The 15,381-nt window shown below is 39.1% G+C and overlaps 3 protein-coding genes and 2 pseudogenes across 4 annotated transcripts; 4 read left to right on the top strand and 1 right to left on the bottom strand.

The window, feature by feature from the left end:
• Positions 1-520: 520 nt before the first annotated feature.
• Positions 521-2,065, top strand: LOC117566895 (FAD-dependent oxidoreductase domain-containing protein 1). The gene is made up of 2 exons (XM_034246510.2): positions 521-785; positions 847-2,065. Exons 1-2 carry the CDS (start codon positions 564-566, stop codon positions 1,945-1,947), a joined length of 1,323 nt encoding a protein of 440 aa, XP_034102401.1. The 5' UTR covers positions 521-563; the 3' UTR covers positions 1,948-2,065.
• Positions 2,066-2,593: 528 nt separating this feature from the next.
• On the bottom strand, positions 2,594-3,891 carry LOC117566901 (MOB kinase activator-like 4). Of its 2 annotated transcripts, none has more exons than XM_034246519.2 (3): positions 3,463-3,891; positions 3,027-3,400; positions 2,594-2,975 (listed from the first exon to the last, which is right to left on the bottom strand). In XM_034246519.2, the coding sequence occupies exons 1-3, from the start codon at positions 3,520-3,522 to the stop codon at positions 2,717-2,719; spliced, it is 693 nt and encodes a 230-aa protein (XP_034102410.1). In that variant the 5' UTR covers positions 3,523-3,891; the 3' UTR covers positions 2,594-2,716. The 2 variants fall into 2 exon arrangements, with proteins under 2 accessions (XP_034102410.1, XP_034102411.1); XM_034246520.2 differs by having other exon boundaries at positions 2,594-2,954; positions 3,463-3,888.
• Positions 3,892-4,030: 139 nt separating this feature from the next.
• LOC117566902 (ras-related protein Rab-2A) lies at positions 4,031-6,243 on the top strand. The gene is made up of 4 exons (XM_034246521.2): positions 4,031-4,197; positions 5,164-5,323; positions 5,392-5,728; positions 5,810-6,243. Exons 1-4 carry the CDS (start codon positions 4,152-4,154, stop codon positions 5,906-5,908), a joined length of 642 nt encoding a protein of 213 aa, XP_034102412.1. The 5' UTR covers positions 4,031-4,151; the 3' UTR covers positions 5,909-6,243.
• A 5,837-nt stretch (positions 6,244-12,080) lies between these two features.
• LOC117570643 (putative ATPase N2B) lies at positions 12,081-13,793 on the top strand (annotated as a pseudogene).
• A 61-nt stretch (positions 13,794-13,854) lies between these two features.
• Positions 13,855-15,336, top strand: LOC117570645 (deoxyribose-phosphate aldolase-like; annotated as a pseudogene).
• The last annotated feature ends 45 nt before the right edge of the window (positions 15,337-15,381 follow it).

The raw sequence follows: 15,381 nt of genomic DNA, 5'->3' as shown, positions 1-15,381 counted from the left end.
TAGTTTTTTGACAATGAGCATAATGATTAAGCAGATAAACTTGTAATGCCGTTGTCTAAATCATTAAAAATGAGATAATATCAGGAAAAAAGGATTCTTTTTAAACCAAATTTTGAGCACTATGCCTGCTACAATTTTACCTGCAAATTTATCAACCCCTTGAACAACAAATTTCTAATCATATCGTTCTAAATGAATTTGTTTAAAGTTTAAAATTATCCTTATTCGACAACTAGCTTATGAGGTAATAGGAATCTCAATTTACTCAATCTTTCACTCTTCTCTAAATTGGCAAATTCCCTTTACCACTTTCTACAACACGTCTCTGCACTTTTTTTGGAGCACCCCAAAATCAAACAGTGCGCCTGAAAATATAACGCCCGGTTTAATAATTTGTGATAAGCGTGTCGTAGATAAGCTATATTGTTATATTATTAAGCTGTGTATTGTTATTTTATTTGAGTTTGTTTAGCGCTTTAGATAAGTGCGAACCTAGAATCTAATCTAGAGTGGCTCGAGATGTGGGGCTATTTCTGCTCGTCGCGTGCGATCAGTGTGAAAAAATGCAGCGACTGGGACGTTTCTTGCGCTTGGCCAACTTGCAACAGCAATTGCGACGACAGCTATCGGTTGTTGCCTCGTCTGCTTGCGGCGATGCGCTGCCTGACCGCTGTGATGTCCTCATCATTGGCGGCGGAGGCATGGGCGCCTCCTCGGCCTATTGGCTGAAATGTAAAACGCAAAACCAGAAACTCAGCGTGCTCGTTGTGGAGCGTGATGCATGCGTAAGTTGCAGCTACAGAGGGATTTTCTTAACTACAAAATAACTCAATTTTTACTACTTAGTATACCAGCGCCTCCACTGTGCTCTCTGTGGGTGGCGTGCGTCAACAGTTCTCGCTGGCCGAGAACATACAGATGTCGCTGTTCGGCTATGATTTCATTTCGAATGGCCGCAACCACTTGGGCGATGTGGATTTGAATTTTCAGCCACACGGTTATCTCATCTTGGCCAGCGACAAAGGCGCCGACACTTTGAGCCGCAACTCGAAGCTGCAAAATGAACTGGGCGCCTGCAACGAGCTCCTCAGTCCGGAGACATTGCGTCAGCGCTTTCCCTGGCTCTCCACCGAGGACATTGCGCTGGGCTGCTATGGCACGGATAAGGAGGGTTGGTTTGACCCCTGGGCACTGCTCATGGGCTTTAAAAAGCAGGCACGCGAATATGGCGCACAATTTGCCACCGGCGAGGTGAATGACTTCGAGTGGAATGACGCAGGTCAGCTCTCTGCCGTTGTTGTGTCCACTGGCGATGGCCAACAACGTGCGGTCAAGTTCGATACTTGTGTGCTGGCCGCAGGAGCACAGTCGGGTCAGGTGGCCCGTCTGGCGAACATTGGCACTGGGCAGGATGTGCTGCAAGTGCCGTTGCCCGTGGAACCGCGCAAGCGTTATGTCTATGTGTTCAATACACAGGGACGCAATTGTCCTGGCTTGGCAACGCCGCTTACCATCGATCCCGATGGCACGTATTTCCGTCGCGATGGCTTGGGTGGTAATTTCCTTTGCGGTCGCAGTCCGGCGGATGACGAGGAACCGGAGTGCGACACTTTGGATGTGGATCACGGCTACTTCGAGTCGAATGTGTGGCCCACATTGGCGAGTCGTGTGCCTGCCTTTGAGTCGGTCAAGGTGCAGAGCAGCTGGGCTGGTTACTACGATCACAATAGCTTCGATGCCAATGGTGTGATTGGACGACATCCGCACTACAAGAATCTCTACATTGCGGCTGGATTCAGTGGCCACGGCATTCAGCAGACACCCGCTGTGGGACGTGCCATCTCAGAGTTGATACTAGAGGGTAAATACAAGACACTGGATCTGAGTCGTTTGGGATTCGAGCGCTTGGTGGCGCAACAACGCATGCTGGAGGTGAACATTGTGTAGAAGAGATCATGAGGATCTGGACAATTGGCTATGGGTTTTGCTCTTTCCATTTATTGTTATGCTTTCTTCTTGTTGTATATAGTTTTTGATAGTAAAATTCACTTATTAGTTTATCGTACATCTGCGTTTTCCATTCACGTTTCCCATTTTTTTTTTCTTTTGCTATGTTTTGGCCAAATTTCGCAGTTGGTTCCGTCTTGATAAACGTCCGTATTCTTTTTCATGTCGTTATTGTTTGTTCTTGAGTGTCTACATATAATTTATTTAAAATAAGAATTTAAACATAATCATAATTATAACTTTACGGAATTAAAGGGAGTTTTCTTTTTGTTCTTTTGTATAGTGGGTGGGGGAGAAACTGGATTTATCAATTTGCTTGATTTGAATTCATTAATGCTATTTTGCTTTATGTATTTGTCGTTTGAACTACATACAAAAAATTTGCAATTTTCTTCCACATTTTCTTTTTGCTTTTCTCTCCACCCGCAACTCTCTTGACTACACGCTTTCTGATCTGCATGTGTGTGTGTGTGTGTGTGTGTTTTGTGTGTTATCCAATAAACAAAAATTTGATGCGTTTTACATTTGAATCTAATGCAAGCTATTAGTAAATATATATATATATTATAAATATGTTGTAAGTGAGTTCTGTATGAATGACTGAATTTAATGCTTTACGTTTTTTGTTTGTTATTCTTTTTTCGTTACTATTATTTTGTTGTTGTTGTGGTTGTGAGTTGTTGCTGCAGCTGCTGTTGTTAGATGTTGTTTAGGCTTCACTCTCGCCGGGTGCAGCATTCTCGTCCTCATTGATGGGCACAATCAGATTCTCCTTGGACATGAGATTGTATTTTGTGACGAAATGCGTAAATCGGTGGCATAGATACGTTTCAGCCTCGAACTCATCAAAGATGCGACGATGATGGAAATATGCATGCGAGAAGATGCGATAGACACGTCGACACACCGATCCCAGTTTCGTCACCGACGACTCCTTGATCGAAACTCTGTGGGTTGTGAGTTGAACACTTGAACACATTATGTGGCTAGTTGGATGGCTTACAATGCTAAGTTATTACCTGCTTGGAAAGTATTTGTTGCTATTGAGCAGACAAGCGGCACCATCCAGCGTATGCCTGGTATAATCGATCGCAGGACACTCTTTGGGCGTTTTATGTGCCGCACACAAGAAGATCCATTGATCCGTGGCCGTCATCTGTGTGCATGTCGAGGGTGAGCATTGTTTCTGGAGACGCACGGCCAGACCATTCAATTCCATGCAGAACTGCCGCAAATGCTCATACTTCCACACGCCCTCATCCTGTGCTTCGGGCATTGTAAGTATGAGCTCCACATTCGAGGGATCACGCTTGATCAATTGTTGTATGTATTGTTGCACAGCCAGTGTGCTGTCCATTTCCTCGAGCGGTTCATCGGGCCAGCGACAGAAATCCTGTTGCCAACAAAATTGATTATAATTTCTGATTTTGTATATAAAATATATTTTGTGCTTACCTTTGATTTTGTGCCTGGTCGGTTCCTACGCAATATTGTCGAGCCGTCAGCCATCTTCATGTTTCACCTTGCCTTATCCGGAAGGAGCAAAACAACATATACACATATACACACGGACACGCACACGTACACACGCACACACCTTTGCTTACGCCTTTTGGAGCAAGTTGAGGAAAATTTTACCAGGCAACCAACTCAGGCGAAATATTGTCGCGAACGCTCTCTACTCACAAGCGTCGTTAGCAGTGTTGTGTTCGTGGCAGAACCGAAAAAATGCAAGCAGTTTCGAATTGATAATCAATAGTTAACAACTACATTCGTTTTTTACACATTTCACATTGAATTCATTATTAAATTGAGCTAGAAAACACTTCGCTTTGTGCGAGAAAATTTCTGACAAAAACTGCCTACATACATACATATAGGGCTTGGTTATCGATAAACCGATACGAACATAGCACTGCTAGCTGGCAACTCTCTTTTCGTTATTTGTTATGCAGCCCTGTGTAAGAATACCAGGGCATACAGCAGCTGTGTCTTCGATAAGACATTATCGATTATCGAAACCAGTCATCATCATCAGTCAGCTTGCAAATCTCATTCGTATTGGAATTGCGTATTATTATTATTGGCTAATTATTACATTCATAAATAAGCGCTAGCCAGCCCACAATTAATTAATTGCAAAAATGTCCTACGCTTACTTGTTCAAATATATCATCATTGGCGACACTGGTAAGTGGCGAATGCTGTTTTCGTGGCTGCTGCAGATGTTGGCAATTGGCCATATGAGAGTGAAAATTTTATGCATTTGTCATACAAAATGATTGCTGTGCAGTGGTAACAACAAAACAAAGGCTATGAAAGGGCAAATTGCGTTGTGACAATCAAGTGTTACTCTCCACTAGTCGTTTAAAGTCCGCCTGGACAGTGTGCATATGTGTGGGTTTGGGGAGCCCACGCAGCAAAAAGGAAAAATCAATAATACCATAACAACGCCTCTTCTACGCTATGTTGAGAGACAGCGAGAGGTGCGGGCGTTTCGTTTACTCCAACCCACTAACTGAGTGACTGTTGAAGTTAACAGTTGGTGATGGGGGTGGGGGTGGTTGTTTATGAAGATGCGTATGTTTGCAGTCGCTGAGTCAACCTTTTGAACGGTCAAGCAACCCCCACTTTTAAGCCTGTAAAATTTGCAATTTTTGCCCAAAGTCAATTCTGCATTTTGCTTATCAGCTGCGTTTATATGTATGTATATAGTATGTATGTACTGTTTTCTTCATGTAAAGGGAACTTTTTATTTTCACCAGCTGTTGCTTTCATTTCGTTCGTCAGCTCTCCACTCGTGTTTTTTTTTATCGCAACTTTCTTTCGTTCTTATTTGAGTGAAGTGTGTACAGATCTGATAAGAACAGCAGCTGTAAAACTGCAGAGGTCGCTGCAAATTTGTGTGATTCCTATTGGAACGAGCTTAATGGGAAAAATATGAATTTCCAAAAGCGTGTGAGAGAGATGGGGAACAATTTTGTTGAACTCTTAACTGAGAAATGTATTAGCAATTTGTAATAATAGTTATTAGCCGTTTGGTTTAGCCGCATACTTAGTCTCGCTTTGTGAAATTGCTCAAGATAACTTTCACTTTGGCGCACATCAACATCAACTAAATCGGTTTTCTTTTTCCTCTTTTGTTGTGTCTTCAAGGTGTTGGCAAATCATGTCTGCTGCTGCAGTTCACGGACAAGCGCTTCCAACCGGTGCACGATCTAACAATTGGCGTCGAATTTGGTGCACGCATGATTACCATTGATGGCAAACAAATCAAACTGCAGATCTGGGATACAGCTGGCCAGGAAGCCTTCAGGTGGGTTTCCTTGTTAAGATATCAACGAAAAAACATTCGCTATAACATTATTTGTTTTCCTTTAATAGATCAATTACACGCTCATATTATCGTGGCGCTGCCGGCGCTCTGCTTGTCTATGACATCACAAGGCGAGAGACCTTCAATCATCTGACCACATGGCTGGAGGATGCACGTCAGCACTCGAACTCAAACATGGTGATTATGCTCATTGGCAACAAGAGCGATTTGGACTCGCGACGTGAGGTGAAAAAGGAGGAGGGCGAAGCATTTGCACGCGAGCATGGTCTAGTCTTCATGGAGACTTCGGCACGCACAGCCGCCAATGTGGAGGAGGCTTTCATAAATACAGCCAAAGAGATATACGAAAAGATACAGGAGGGTGTCTTTGACATCAACAATGAGGTATGTTCTGCTGCTCTGAGGCATTAACAATCAACATACATAGCACAGTAATTAATTTATCATTTTAATTCGTCACTGCAGGCAAACGGCATCAAAATTGGCCAACAGGCAACGCCCACAAATCCAGCTTTGCCCGGATCCGGCGGTGCGGGTGGTGCAGCTAATAGTGGTTGTTGCTAGGATTAGAGAGACGGAGAGACGATGTACGAACAAAACAACCATTGCCGATGCCAGCACTTGGGGATAGCTATAGCTCATAGCCGATAACCGACAGCCGACAGCCAATAGCCTATAGCCGATAGCTGATAGCCGCTTCTGTGAAAAGCTGCTAGTGACTAACTCTTAGATGGTAGTGGAAGCTGATCTTTTGTTTAACTTTTCTCTCTCATTTCAAGCAAAAATATAATCGTAATAAATTTAGCTACAAATATTAGCAAACCCAAATTAGTGAAAACATTTCAACACTAAGCGTAATGTTAAAGTACAGAAACTAAACACGAAAAAAAAAAACAAAACAGAATGAAACCAAACAAACAATTACATATGTATGTGTAACTAATTAATTATTCACAGCATACAAAATAACAATAGAAATCCAATTACAATTTTAAATAAACCTTAAAGTAAACAAAAACAAAAGAATCCAACATTGTATATGTGAAATGTGTCGTGCGTGATTTCTAAATTTTGTAAACTTAAAAACGAGAAAATGCAAAAAAAAAAACATACGTATAAAATAATATTTTTGTGTACATTTAGTTAGTTTGCTAGTTACCATTGTGTAAGGCAAGATTATACACACTGGATGATAACCGATGATGGCGTGTAATATATACATAAACATACATATATACAATACATACATATATTTAAATATACTACGTGATTTATTTCTCATTGTGATTCGTTGATTTTTTCGATGAATCTACTACTACTCCTTTCATCTCCCCACTCGTTGTGGCTGTTAATCTTTTTTTACAGCAATGTATTTTAATTTTTTTTTTAATGTGACGCATTTGCTTTGCTTTGGTTTTTGTTTGTTTAGTTTTGCATAACACGCGCATAACGATACAAACGTGCATAAATGAAATAAACTATTTTATAAGTTTAAATATTTAAATATATACAAGAATTAAAGAAAGAAATCAAGGTGATAATGCTAAATCAATTCGATTATGTCGCCAACATTTACGAAGTTTATATAAATCTTAAAGTAAAACCGAAACAAACGCGAAGAGGAATAAACCAAGAAATAAAATCAAATTATTTATAAACATTTGTATTTGCCAGACCCAATGCAGTATAATAAAATAATAATATACACAATAAATATTACAAAATCAAGTTGTTGGGGAAGAATTTTTAAAGGGGTTGTATTAAAACTCATTTGGATTTTGTTTTTTTGTCTCAAAATGTAATTTGTATTTATTTTTATTTTTTTTATTGATTTATCATTTTTAATAATGTTTTATATAGTTGTATATATTAAGGTTTAGTTAATTGATTTTGTAAATTTATTAGAATTTGCATTTTAATGTATTTGCTTTCACTTTGTGTTATGCTTAAGGCTACAAAAAATTTGTTTGCTCGGTTTTTTCTTTTATTTGTTTGAAACAACAACTACATAGGCTACGGTTGTATATAGAAGGTTTGTGTGTGTGTGTGTGTCTTGTCTAGGCTTTAGTTAGTTTGAGTTAGACTAAAATGACGTGTGCTATATGTATGTATATATAATTGATTTCAGTGCGCTACGTGAATTTCTCATATCAATTCATTTTCATTTATTTATTAATAATACTTGAACTGTTTTGGTTTTCAAATAGTAAAAAACTCCTTAACTCTGCTTCTAAACTATTTGCAATTTTTGGGTATAGTGCTATCATTTTTTTTTTGTGTTTTTATCATCTGGTTTTGCTTTGAAGACTTTTTGTTTAGTTGATTGCGAAATTGTTGTTCTTATTGTTGTTATTGCATAAGTTACATCGTAGATTGGTAAATTGTTTATTTGCTGCATTACCAACTACAAATATATCATCAAAGAAGACAATTTGGGGAACCCGTTTCCGCATGGCAGTGATGCACTGCAATGATATTGAAATTGGTATCTCTATATTTAAAAAATATTGCTAGCATTTGTTGTTGTTGTTTTCCATTTTGTTCTGTTTTGTATTTTTCCTGACTATTATTTATTGGAGTATACGTATAATGTAGTTGTCCTAGTGCGTTAGCTAACTAATATAGTTAGCGTTATTCATGTATGTATGTGTATATAATTAGTTCTCAAGTCAATATATATGTAGATTTCTTAAACGCGATTAACATTAGTTTTTGCTTTCGATATTTATCTACTAATTCGCTCTGAGTTTTCTGTATTTTTATACCCGCTACCCATAGGGTAGAAGGGTATTATAACTTTGTGCCGGCAGGAAATGTATGTAACAGGTAGAAGGAGGCATCTCCGACCCTATAAAGTATATATATTCTTGATGAGCGTCAACAGCCGAGACGATATAGCCATGTCCGTCTGTCCGTCTGTCCGTATGAGCACCTAGATCTCAGAGACTATACGAGATAGAGCTATAATTTTTTTTCGACAGCATTTGTTATATTTGCACGCAGATCAAGTTTGTTTCAAATTTTTGCCACGCCCACTTCCGCCCCTGCAAATCAAAAAAATCGAATAACAAGCGTAATTTTAAAGCTAGAGTTATTTTGGTATATATAGTAATAACTATAGTAGTTATGATCCGTGAAAATTTGGTTGCGATCAGACAAAAATTGTGGAAGCTATTAAAGAAATACTTTTGTATGGGCAAACACGCCTACTTACTAGGGGTCTTAGTTGCTTTGGCTGACAATGTGGTATATCGTGCCGTCTATGGTATATTTTGAATGCGGTACTATATCGATATACCACATATACCATTTGGTATATTTTTAGTATTTTTGCAGTATGTTTGGTATATTTTGAGAATAATACCGCAAAATATATTGCTTTTATTCAAAATGGGTAGCGGGTATCTCACAGTCGAGTACACTCGACTGTAGCTTTCTTACTTGTTTGTAGCTGCAACAGCATCTGACATAAGAAACTTTATAACATTTAATGCTAGTCCATTATGATTAATATTAATATTATTATTATTAATTATAGGCCGCAGTGCTTTTCCTTCATTTTTGTTTTTTTGTTTTTTTTTTTTTGCTAAATTGCACTGGAGTTTTGCTTTTGTTGACATTTGTGTTGTGTTATATAAGTATTCGGTGGGCATCAATCACAATGTGAATGAGCTGCTCGTCGGTCTGTTGTCCCAGATACGCCTCAAGCTCGAGAATCCCGAAAAGTCGAGGTAAGCATTTCGCAAAAAGTCTTTCCTTTTCCTTTCTTCCATTCTAGGGATCTGTTTCGCAAGCGTTCCATTCGCAAGTCAAAGCGTCGAGCATGCTCACCGCTCAGCGCCGGCTGCCTCAATGCCAACACTCCGCTGGGTCCGCTTGGAGCACAGCAGGTGAGTGTCGCTGGTCTGCATCCATGTCCATCCGGCAGTTAATTACAACACAAACTTTTCCGTTTCTGTTTTTCTCATTTTCTGCAGTCCACGTAAATATCGCGGCTCGCGTACCTCGACCAGCCTGAAGGTCAAGGGGCTGCTTGGACGTGTCTGGACGCGCGATTCCAAATCGAAGAGTTGCGAGAATCTGCACGTGCTCTAAAGGAGCCACCAACAAACACTCGCACACAACGACTGAGCATGGGCAGAAATTGACGGGGGCCATTTGGGGATGGGAAATGGGTTCGGGGGAGGGTTCAAATGGAGGGACATTTTCAGTTTTATACCCATTTAAATTTTTGGTTACCCCAAAATTCGGTGCATACAAAATCCCAAGGATTATTTACATAGACGATAATAATGAAAAGCTCCCAAAAACAAAACAAAATCGATACGCCTAAGTTTTGAAACGTACAAGCTACAAAATAGACTCATAACTCATAGCTGTATTACGAATACTGTATTGTATATATATGTATGTATCATTTATTTTTACCTATAATCTAGTACTTTAATTATATATTATTTGTATAAACCGAAACTCTATATTTTGTACATATTCAAATCAATTTATCAAATATAAAATATACTTTTAATTTAATTTTCCACTCTGTTTTATTTTCTTTTGAATTAATCGAAATGCATTTAAAATTGTTTCATTCTTTTTTCGTAATTCAAACACATTTCAGATCTATCCATAGTTATTAATGCAACTTAGTTTACAGGGCTTGAAAAGTTAATTATTATATAATTAAATTACTGACAAGTAATATTACGCAAACCAAATCAAAAGCAATAATTTTTGTAATTTTTAAAATAATTATATTAAATTTAAATTATAACCCAAAATGAGATATGAATAAATTGTACTGATTTTTAGAATGTTTGGCCAATGTTTGCCGAATATTATTTATTATTAATTATATTTATGAAACTAATGCTAATTGAATTGCATTTTAAAATCACTAATATTCGTATTGTTCAAATCGATTACTAAATATTTAATGTTCATAAACAAAAAAAATCATAAGAAACAACAAAAAAAAATATATAAAATATATGTATGTATGCATTTTTCAAATTCAATTTGCATTATGTAGTTGTTAAGTAATTTGCTAATTTTTGAAAGAATGCAAAACAAATTATTTTTGTCGCAGAAACCATGTGCATAGCATTGGCACTCATTATAGGTTTCTTACATTAGTCGGGACCATTTCGAGATTGAATAGAGCTACCACACACAATATAAGTTATCTCCAATCGGGTGACTCAGAATGTGTTTAACATTAGTTTTTAAATGCGATTTACACGAAGATTTGGAAAAATCAAAACCAAAAACCAAATTTAAGATATTCATGTTGATAACATGGACCGTCTGTATCAGATTTTGAATTGTCCTGCACAACAATTTTAAAACAAGTAAGAAAGTTACAGTCGAGTGTGCTCGACTGTGAGATACCCGCTACCCATTTGTAATAAAGGCAAAATATTGCGGTATCATTTTCAAAATATACCGAAAATACTAAAAAAATACTAAAAATATACCAAATTGTATGTTTGGTATATCGATATAGTACACCATTCAAAATATACCATAGACGGCACAATGTGCTAGATTGTCGGCCAACTTCTTTAATAACTTCCACAATTTTTATCTGATCGCAACTAAATTTTCAGGAATCATAACTACTACAGTAATTATTGCATATACCAAAATTCGTAACTCTAGCTTTAAAATTACGCTTGTTATTCGATTTTTTTGATTTGCGGGGGCGGAAGTGGGCGTGGCAAAAATTTGAAACAAACTTGATCTGCGTGCAAACATAACAAATGCTGTCGAAAAAAAATTATAGCTCTATCTCTTATAGTCTCTGAGATCCAGTGTTTCATACGGACGGACGGACAGACGGACAGACACACAGACGGACAGACGGACATGGCTATATCGTCTCGGCTGTTGACGCTGATCAATAATATATATACTTTATAGGGTCGGAGATGCCTCCTTCTACCTGTTACATACATTTCCTGCCGGCACAAAGTTATAATACCCTTCTACCCCATGGGTAGCGGGTATAATTATCAATGTCACAATTAATATCTGTAGATACATGTAAATGCATAAAACATTTATAGTATGTTACATTTGCTACAATTCTATAGATGTGTATATGTATGTATGTATATCAAAACTAATGCAGCACAATGGAATTTAAAAATAATAAGTAATAATACAAAACCAATTGGCATCGTCCAATTCACTTTGAACTACGAGTAACACATGAAACAATATAAATGTAAAATTTGCAATTCAAATGATCCAGCAAGATGTGCAAAACATATATATAATATATAACTTGTCTATGAATTTATTAGTAAAAATATTTAGATGTATTTTTTTGTCCATTCAAAAAAAAACCAATTCCAAAACATTTATAAATCTTAAATATATACCGAAATGAATTCGAGCCGTGGACTGTCAATGGCCAAGATAGCCAGAAGCAAACTGGTCAACAAATTGATTGTATAAAGCTATGTAGAATCGCAAAAGTCAGCCATAATTAGTGTGTCTTGCGGTTATCAGCCGCATGGCATGTTAAAGACAGAGAGAGACGAATATACTCCATTTACTATTACAAAAAACTATATGTGTAATGCGTGTATAATAAATGTGTAAACTTTCAATTTAAATCAATTGCAGTTGTTTTATTTCAAAAGAACCAATAAGTGTAACTGCCAATTCCAGCTGGAACTGGAACTGCGAACTATTCGTTTGAACACAGGCAAGACAGCTGTTAGGCATGCGAATGACAAAACAAACTAACAGCTGTTCGCTCGCTGTGAATGGCTTTTTTTTATTTTGGCCAGCAGTTGTAGAAATTCTCGGCCAATGCCAACGTGCGAAATTCGCGGTCACCGTTTCGACGACGCGGAAATGCTGTTGTGCTTTATGTAACATGTTAAGCTGACCAGCAAAATATTCTTTTAGTGTACAAATACCGTGTGATATACATATTCAATATTTAGGCCATAAAATGTTTCCCTACCAAGTGGGCGCCGCAGTGCGCGGCACAATGCATAATCATGTGAAATTCCTCCTGCGGGTTCAGCTGCCTGGAGCAGCAACTCATCAATTCCGCAACTTGTGCCCGCTGGCTGAATACGAGATGCGTGTCCAGTCGGGTCAACTGATGGCCGACGAAAAGCAAAAGGATACCATGAAGGAGCTGGAATTGCTCTACAAGCGCATCAAGGGCTATCAGCCCTCTACTCAGCCCTCATCTGGGGGCGGATTCCTCAGCCGTCTCTTTGGCAGAAAATCCAGCGAAGAAGACGCTGAGGATGACTTGAATGCGGGCAGTCATGCCCCTCAAGGCCTCTATGTCTACGGTAGCGTAGGCGTGGGCAAAACCACGCTCATGGATCTGTTCTATGATTGCTGTGAGGTGAGTTTTCTACTGCATAATTACAATTCCATTGCGCTAAAACAATGTCACCGAATACAGATAAATCCAAGCAATGCCATGATACTCAAGCGCCTTTTCACGCATCTTTTCAAAAAGGGCGTTGTCATCGTGGCCACCAGCAATCGGCATCCCGAGGATTTGTACAAAAATGGTTTACAACGCGTCAACTTCTTGCCCTTCATTGGATTGCTGCAGAAACGCGGCCTGCTGTCCAAGCTGGACTCGATAGATTACCGCCGCATTTCGCAGTCGGGTGACACCAACTATTTTGTGATAGGTCAGACAGATGCAGATTCTGAGATGAATAGCATGTTTAAGATATTGTGCGCCGAGGAGAACGACATCATTCGACCCCGCACAATCACCCACTTCGGTCGCGATCTGAAATTCCAACCCACCTGCGGACAGATCTTGGACAGCAGTTTCGATGAGCTATGCGATCGCGTAAGTTATTACTAATGAATATTATATTTCGACTACTTAATCGTATATTTATTACAGCCATTGGCAGGCAGCGATTATCTGCAAATTGCACAGTTCTTTCACACAGTCCTCATACACAGTCCTTCCCCAGCTAAATCTTAATGTCAAGTCGCAAATGCGATGATTCATCACACTAATAGATACGCTGTACGACAATAGAGTGCGTGTTGTCATATCGGCAGATAAGCCACTGGATAATCTATTTGAATTGGGCGATGCATCGCCAATATCCGATTCAGACCGTATCCTCATGGATGACTTAAAAATTACGCATGGATCGGTAAGTAACGAGTGTATTCTTAAAAATAATATCACCCAGCATCTTTTCTACTCGTAGCACGCGTCCAAATCGAGTGTATTTACTGGAGAGGAGGAACTGTTTGCCTTTGAACGAACCATATCTAGATTATATGAAATGCAGAAGAGCGAATATTGGGAACAATAGGCGAAACATCGATTATCTAGCTGTAGATCACTTCCTAGTCCAACCACTAAAAGCAATAATGTCATTAGCACAATTAAATTTCCCGTCACAAATTTACAAAACACCTTTGGTATTTTCATATTACGTGAGATTATAATTAAATTAGCTCTTATCTGTCTGTTGCCACAGTCGATTGCATAGTCAACAATATGTATTATGCAAATCGTTATCAGAGAAATGTTTGCACTTGCTTCGAAGGTGTGTCGAATTAATAGAATCACAGTAAACTGACGATTATTTGATAACGATTCGTATAAAATCAAAACATACATAAATTATCTATTTTGTAGAGACAGTTTAGTAAAAATTGGACTTACAGCATGGATTCCAAGACATTGGTTGTGAATAAAACGTTGCCTTTCGGTAAGCAGTTTCCATATATAAAGATTTTAAGACATCTTCACGTTATCCTTGCAGATCCTGCGCTGCTCATGGTAAACATTTCACTGCGCCAGGTGGAAGAGATTGCCATTAACATTTCGAAGCGCTGCATGGTCTCAGGCGTGAATGAAATCGCCTGGGCCTTGAGAGCACTCATGCTCACGGATCTGACCACGCTAGCTGGCGATGATACGCGTGCGAATGTGCGTCGACTTTGACAAATACTTTGAGCGCACACTGCTCCCAGACATTCATTGTGCCTCCGTCTGTGTTTATCCTGCCCGTGTCAAAGATGCTTACACTACCCTTGAGCAGTTGAATCAATTGGATAATGTGCCCATCTCGGCGGTGACCACAGGATTTCCAACTGGTCAATATGGACTGCAGACGCGACTGCAAGAAATTAGCCATGCTATTCTAGCGGGTGCCACAGAGATCGATGTTGTCATAAGTCGCCAACTGGCTCTCCTTGGCGATAAGAAGGCGCTCTACAACGAGGTTGTGCTGATGCGCAGCGCCTGCGGTGAACATGCATTGTTAAAAACCATTCTGGCAATCGGAGAGCTTGGCACGATGGAGAATGTAAGTAGTCTGCTAAGGATAGTTGGTTGACTTCTCTAAGTTATCCACTTGTGATAAAAGGTCTACAAGGCGGCCATGGTGTGCATGATGGCAGGCGCCGACTTCCTTAAGACATCCACCGGCATGGAAATAGAAATGCCACTCTCTCAGTGGGTTTAGTCATGATCTTTGCTATACAGGAGTTTAAGCGACGCACTTGCCAAATTGTTGGCATCAAACCGGCTGGAGGAATACGCACAGTTCGTGATGCGATTGCTTGGATGACGTTGGTCAATGAAACACTGGGCAGTCGTTGGCTAACACGAGACCGTTTTCGGTTTGGTACCACGGGTCTTTTAAACGACATCGAAAAGGTTGTGCGCGATGGTGTCGCTAAGTTGGAACGCGAGGCTGCTGAGAAAGCTTCTCAGAGTAAACCCATAGCATCCGAGGCATGTAGTGAAGACGCGATGTGCAAAGAGCTGCGCAAGAAGCAGCAGGAGAAAAAATAGTCACTTCTTATACAACTCCTCTAATTTAAACACTGACAAATAAACCGTTTTGCTTGAATCTGGCGCGTTTTTTCAAAGCGTAGTCAACATCAAACTGTAAAGTATTTAAGCCCTGGTATCGGTAGATGCGCAGTCGTGTTATTTTAAAATAATAAAAATTTATAATCAATAACAGCCCTTTTTAGTTTGAAAAATTAAGACCTGAGTATATTTCATT

This window comes from Drosophila albomicans, chromosome 3 (genome assembly GCF_009650485.2).
Source record: "Drosophila albomicans strain 15112-1751.03 chromosome 3, ASM965048v2, whole genome shotgun sequence".
Lineage (NCBI taxonomy): Eukaryota > Metazoa > Arthropoda > Insecta > Diptera > Drosophilidae > Drosophila > Drosophila albomicans.
The sequence above is the reverse complement of the archived record's forward strand: the minus strand, read 5'-3'. Positions and strand labels throughout refer to the sequence as shown.

What these genes read in the sequence shown, in the direction of transcription:
- LOC117566895 (XM_034246510.2), top strand. Translation starts at nt 564, where the DNA reads ATGCAGCGACTGGGACGTTTCTTGCGCTTGGCCAACTTGCAACAGCAA. An exon ending in TTGTGGAGCGTGATGCATGC is followed by an intron (nt 786 to 846) that starts GTAAGTTGCAGC and finishes TTTACTACTTAG; the next exon opens with TATACCAGCGCCTCCACTGT.
- LOC117566901 (XM_034246519.2), bottom strand. Translation starts at nt 3,522, where the DNA reads ATGAAGATGGCTGACGGCTCGACAATATTGCGTAGGAACCGACCAGGC. An exon ending in GACCAGGCACAAAATCAAAG is followed by an intron (nt 3,401 to 3,462) that starts GTAAGCACAAAA and finishes TGTTGGCAACAG; the next exon opens with GATTTCTGTCGCTGGCCCGA. An exon ending in AACAAATACTTTCCAAGCAG is followed by an intron (nt 2,976 to 3,026) that starts GTAATAACTTAG and finishes AATGTGTTCAAG; the next exon opens with TGTTCAACTCACAACCCACA.
- LOC117566902 (XM_034246521.2), top strand. Translation starts at nt 4,152, where the DNA reads ATGTCCTACGCTTACTTGTTCAAATATATCATCATTGGCGACACTG. An exon ending in TATCATCATTGGCGACACTG is followed by an intron (nt 4,198 to 5,163) that starts GTAAGTGGCGAA and finishes TGTGTCTTCAAG; the next exon opens with GTGTTGGCAAATCATGTCTG. An exon ending in TCTTTGACATCAACAATGAG is followed by an intron (nt 5,729 to 5,809) that starts GTATGTTCTGCT and finishes TCGTCACTGCAG; the next exon opens with GCAAACGGCATCAAAATTGG.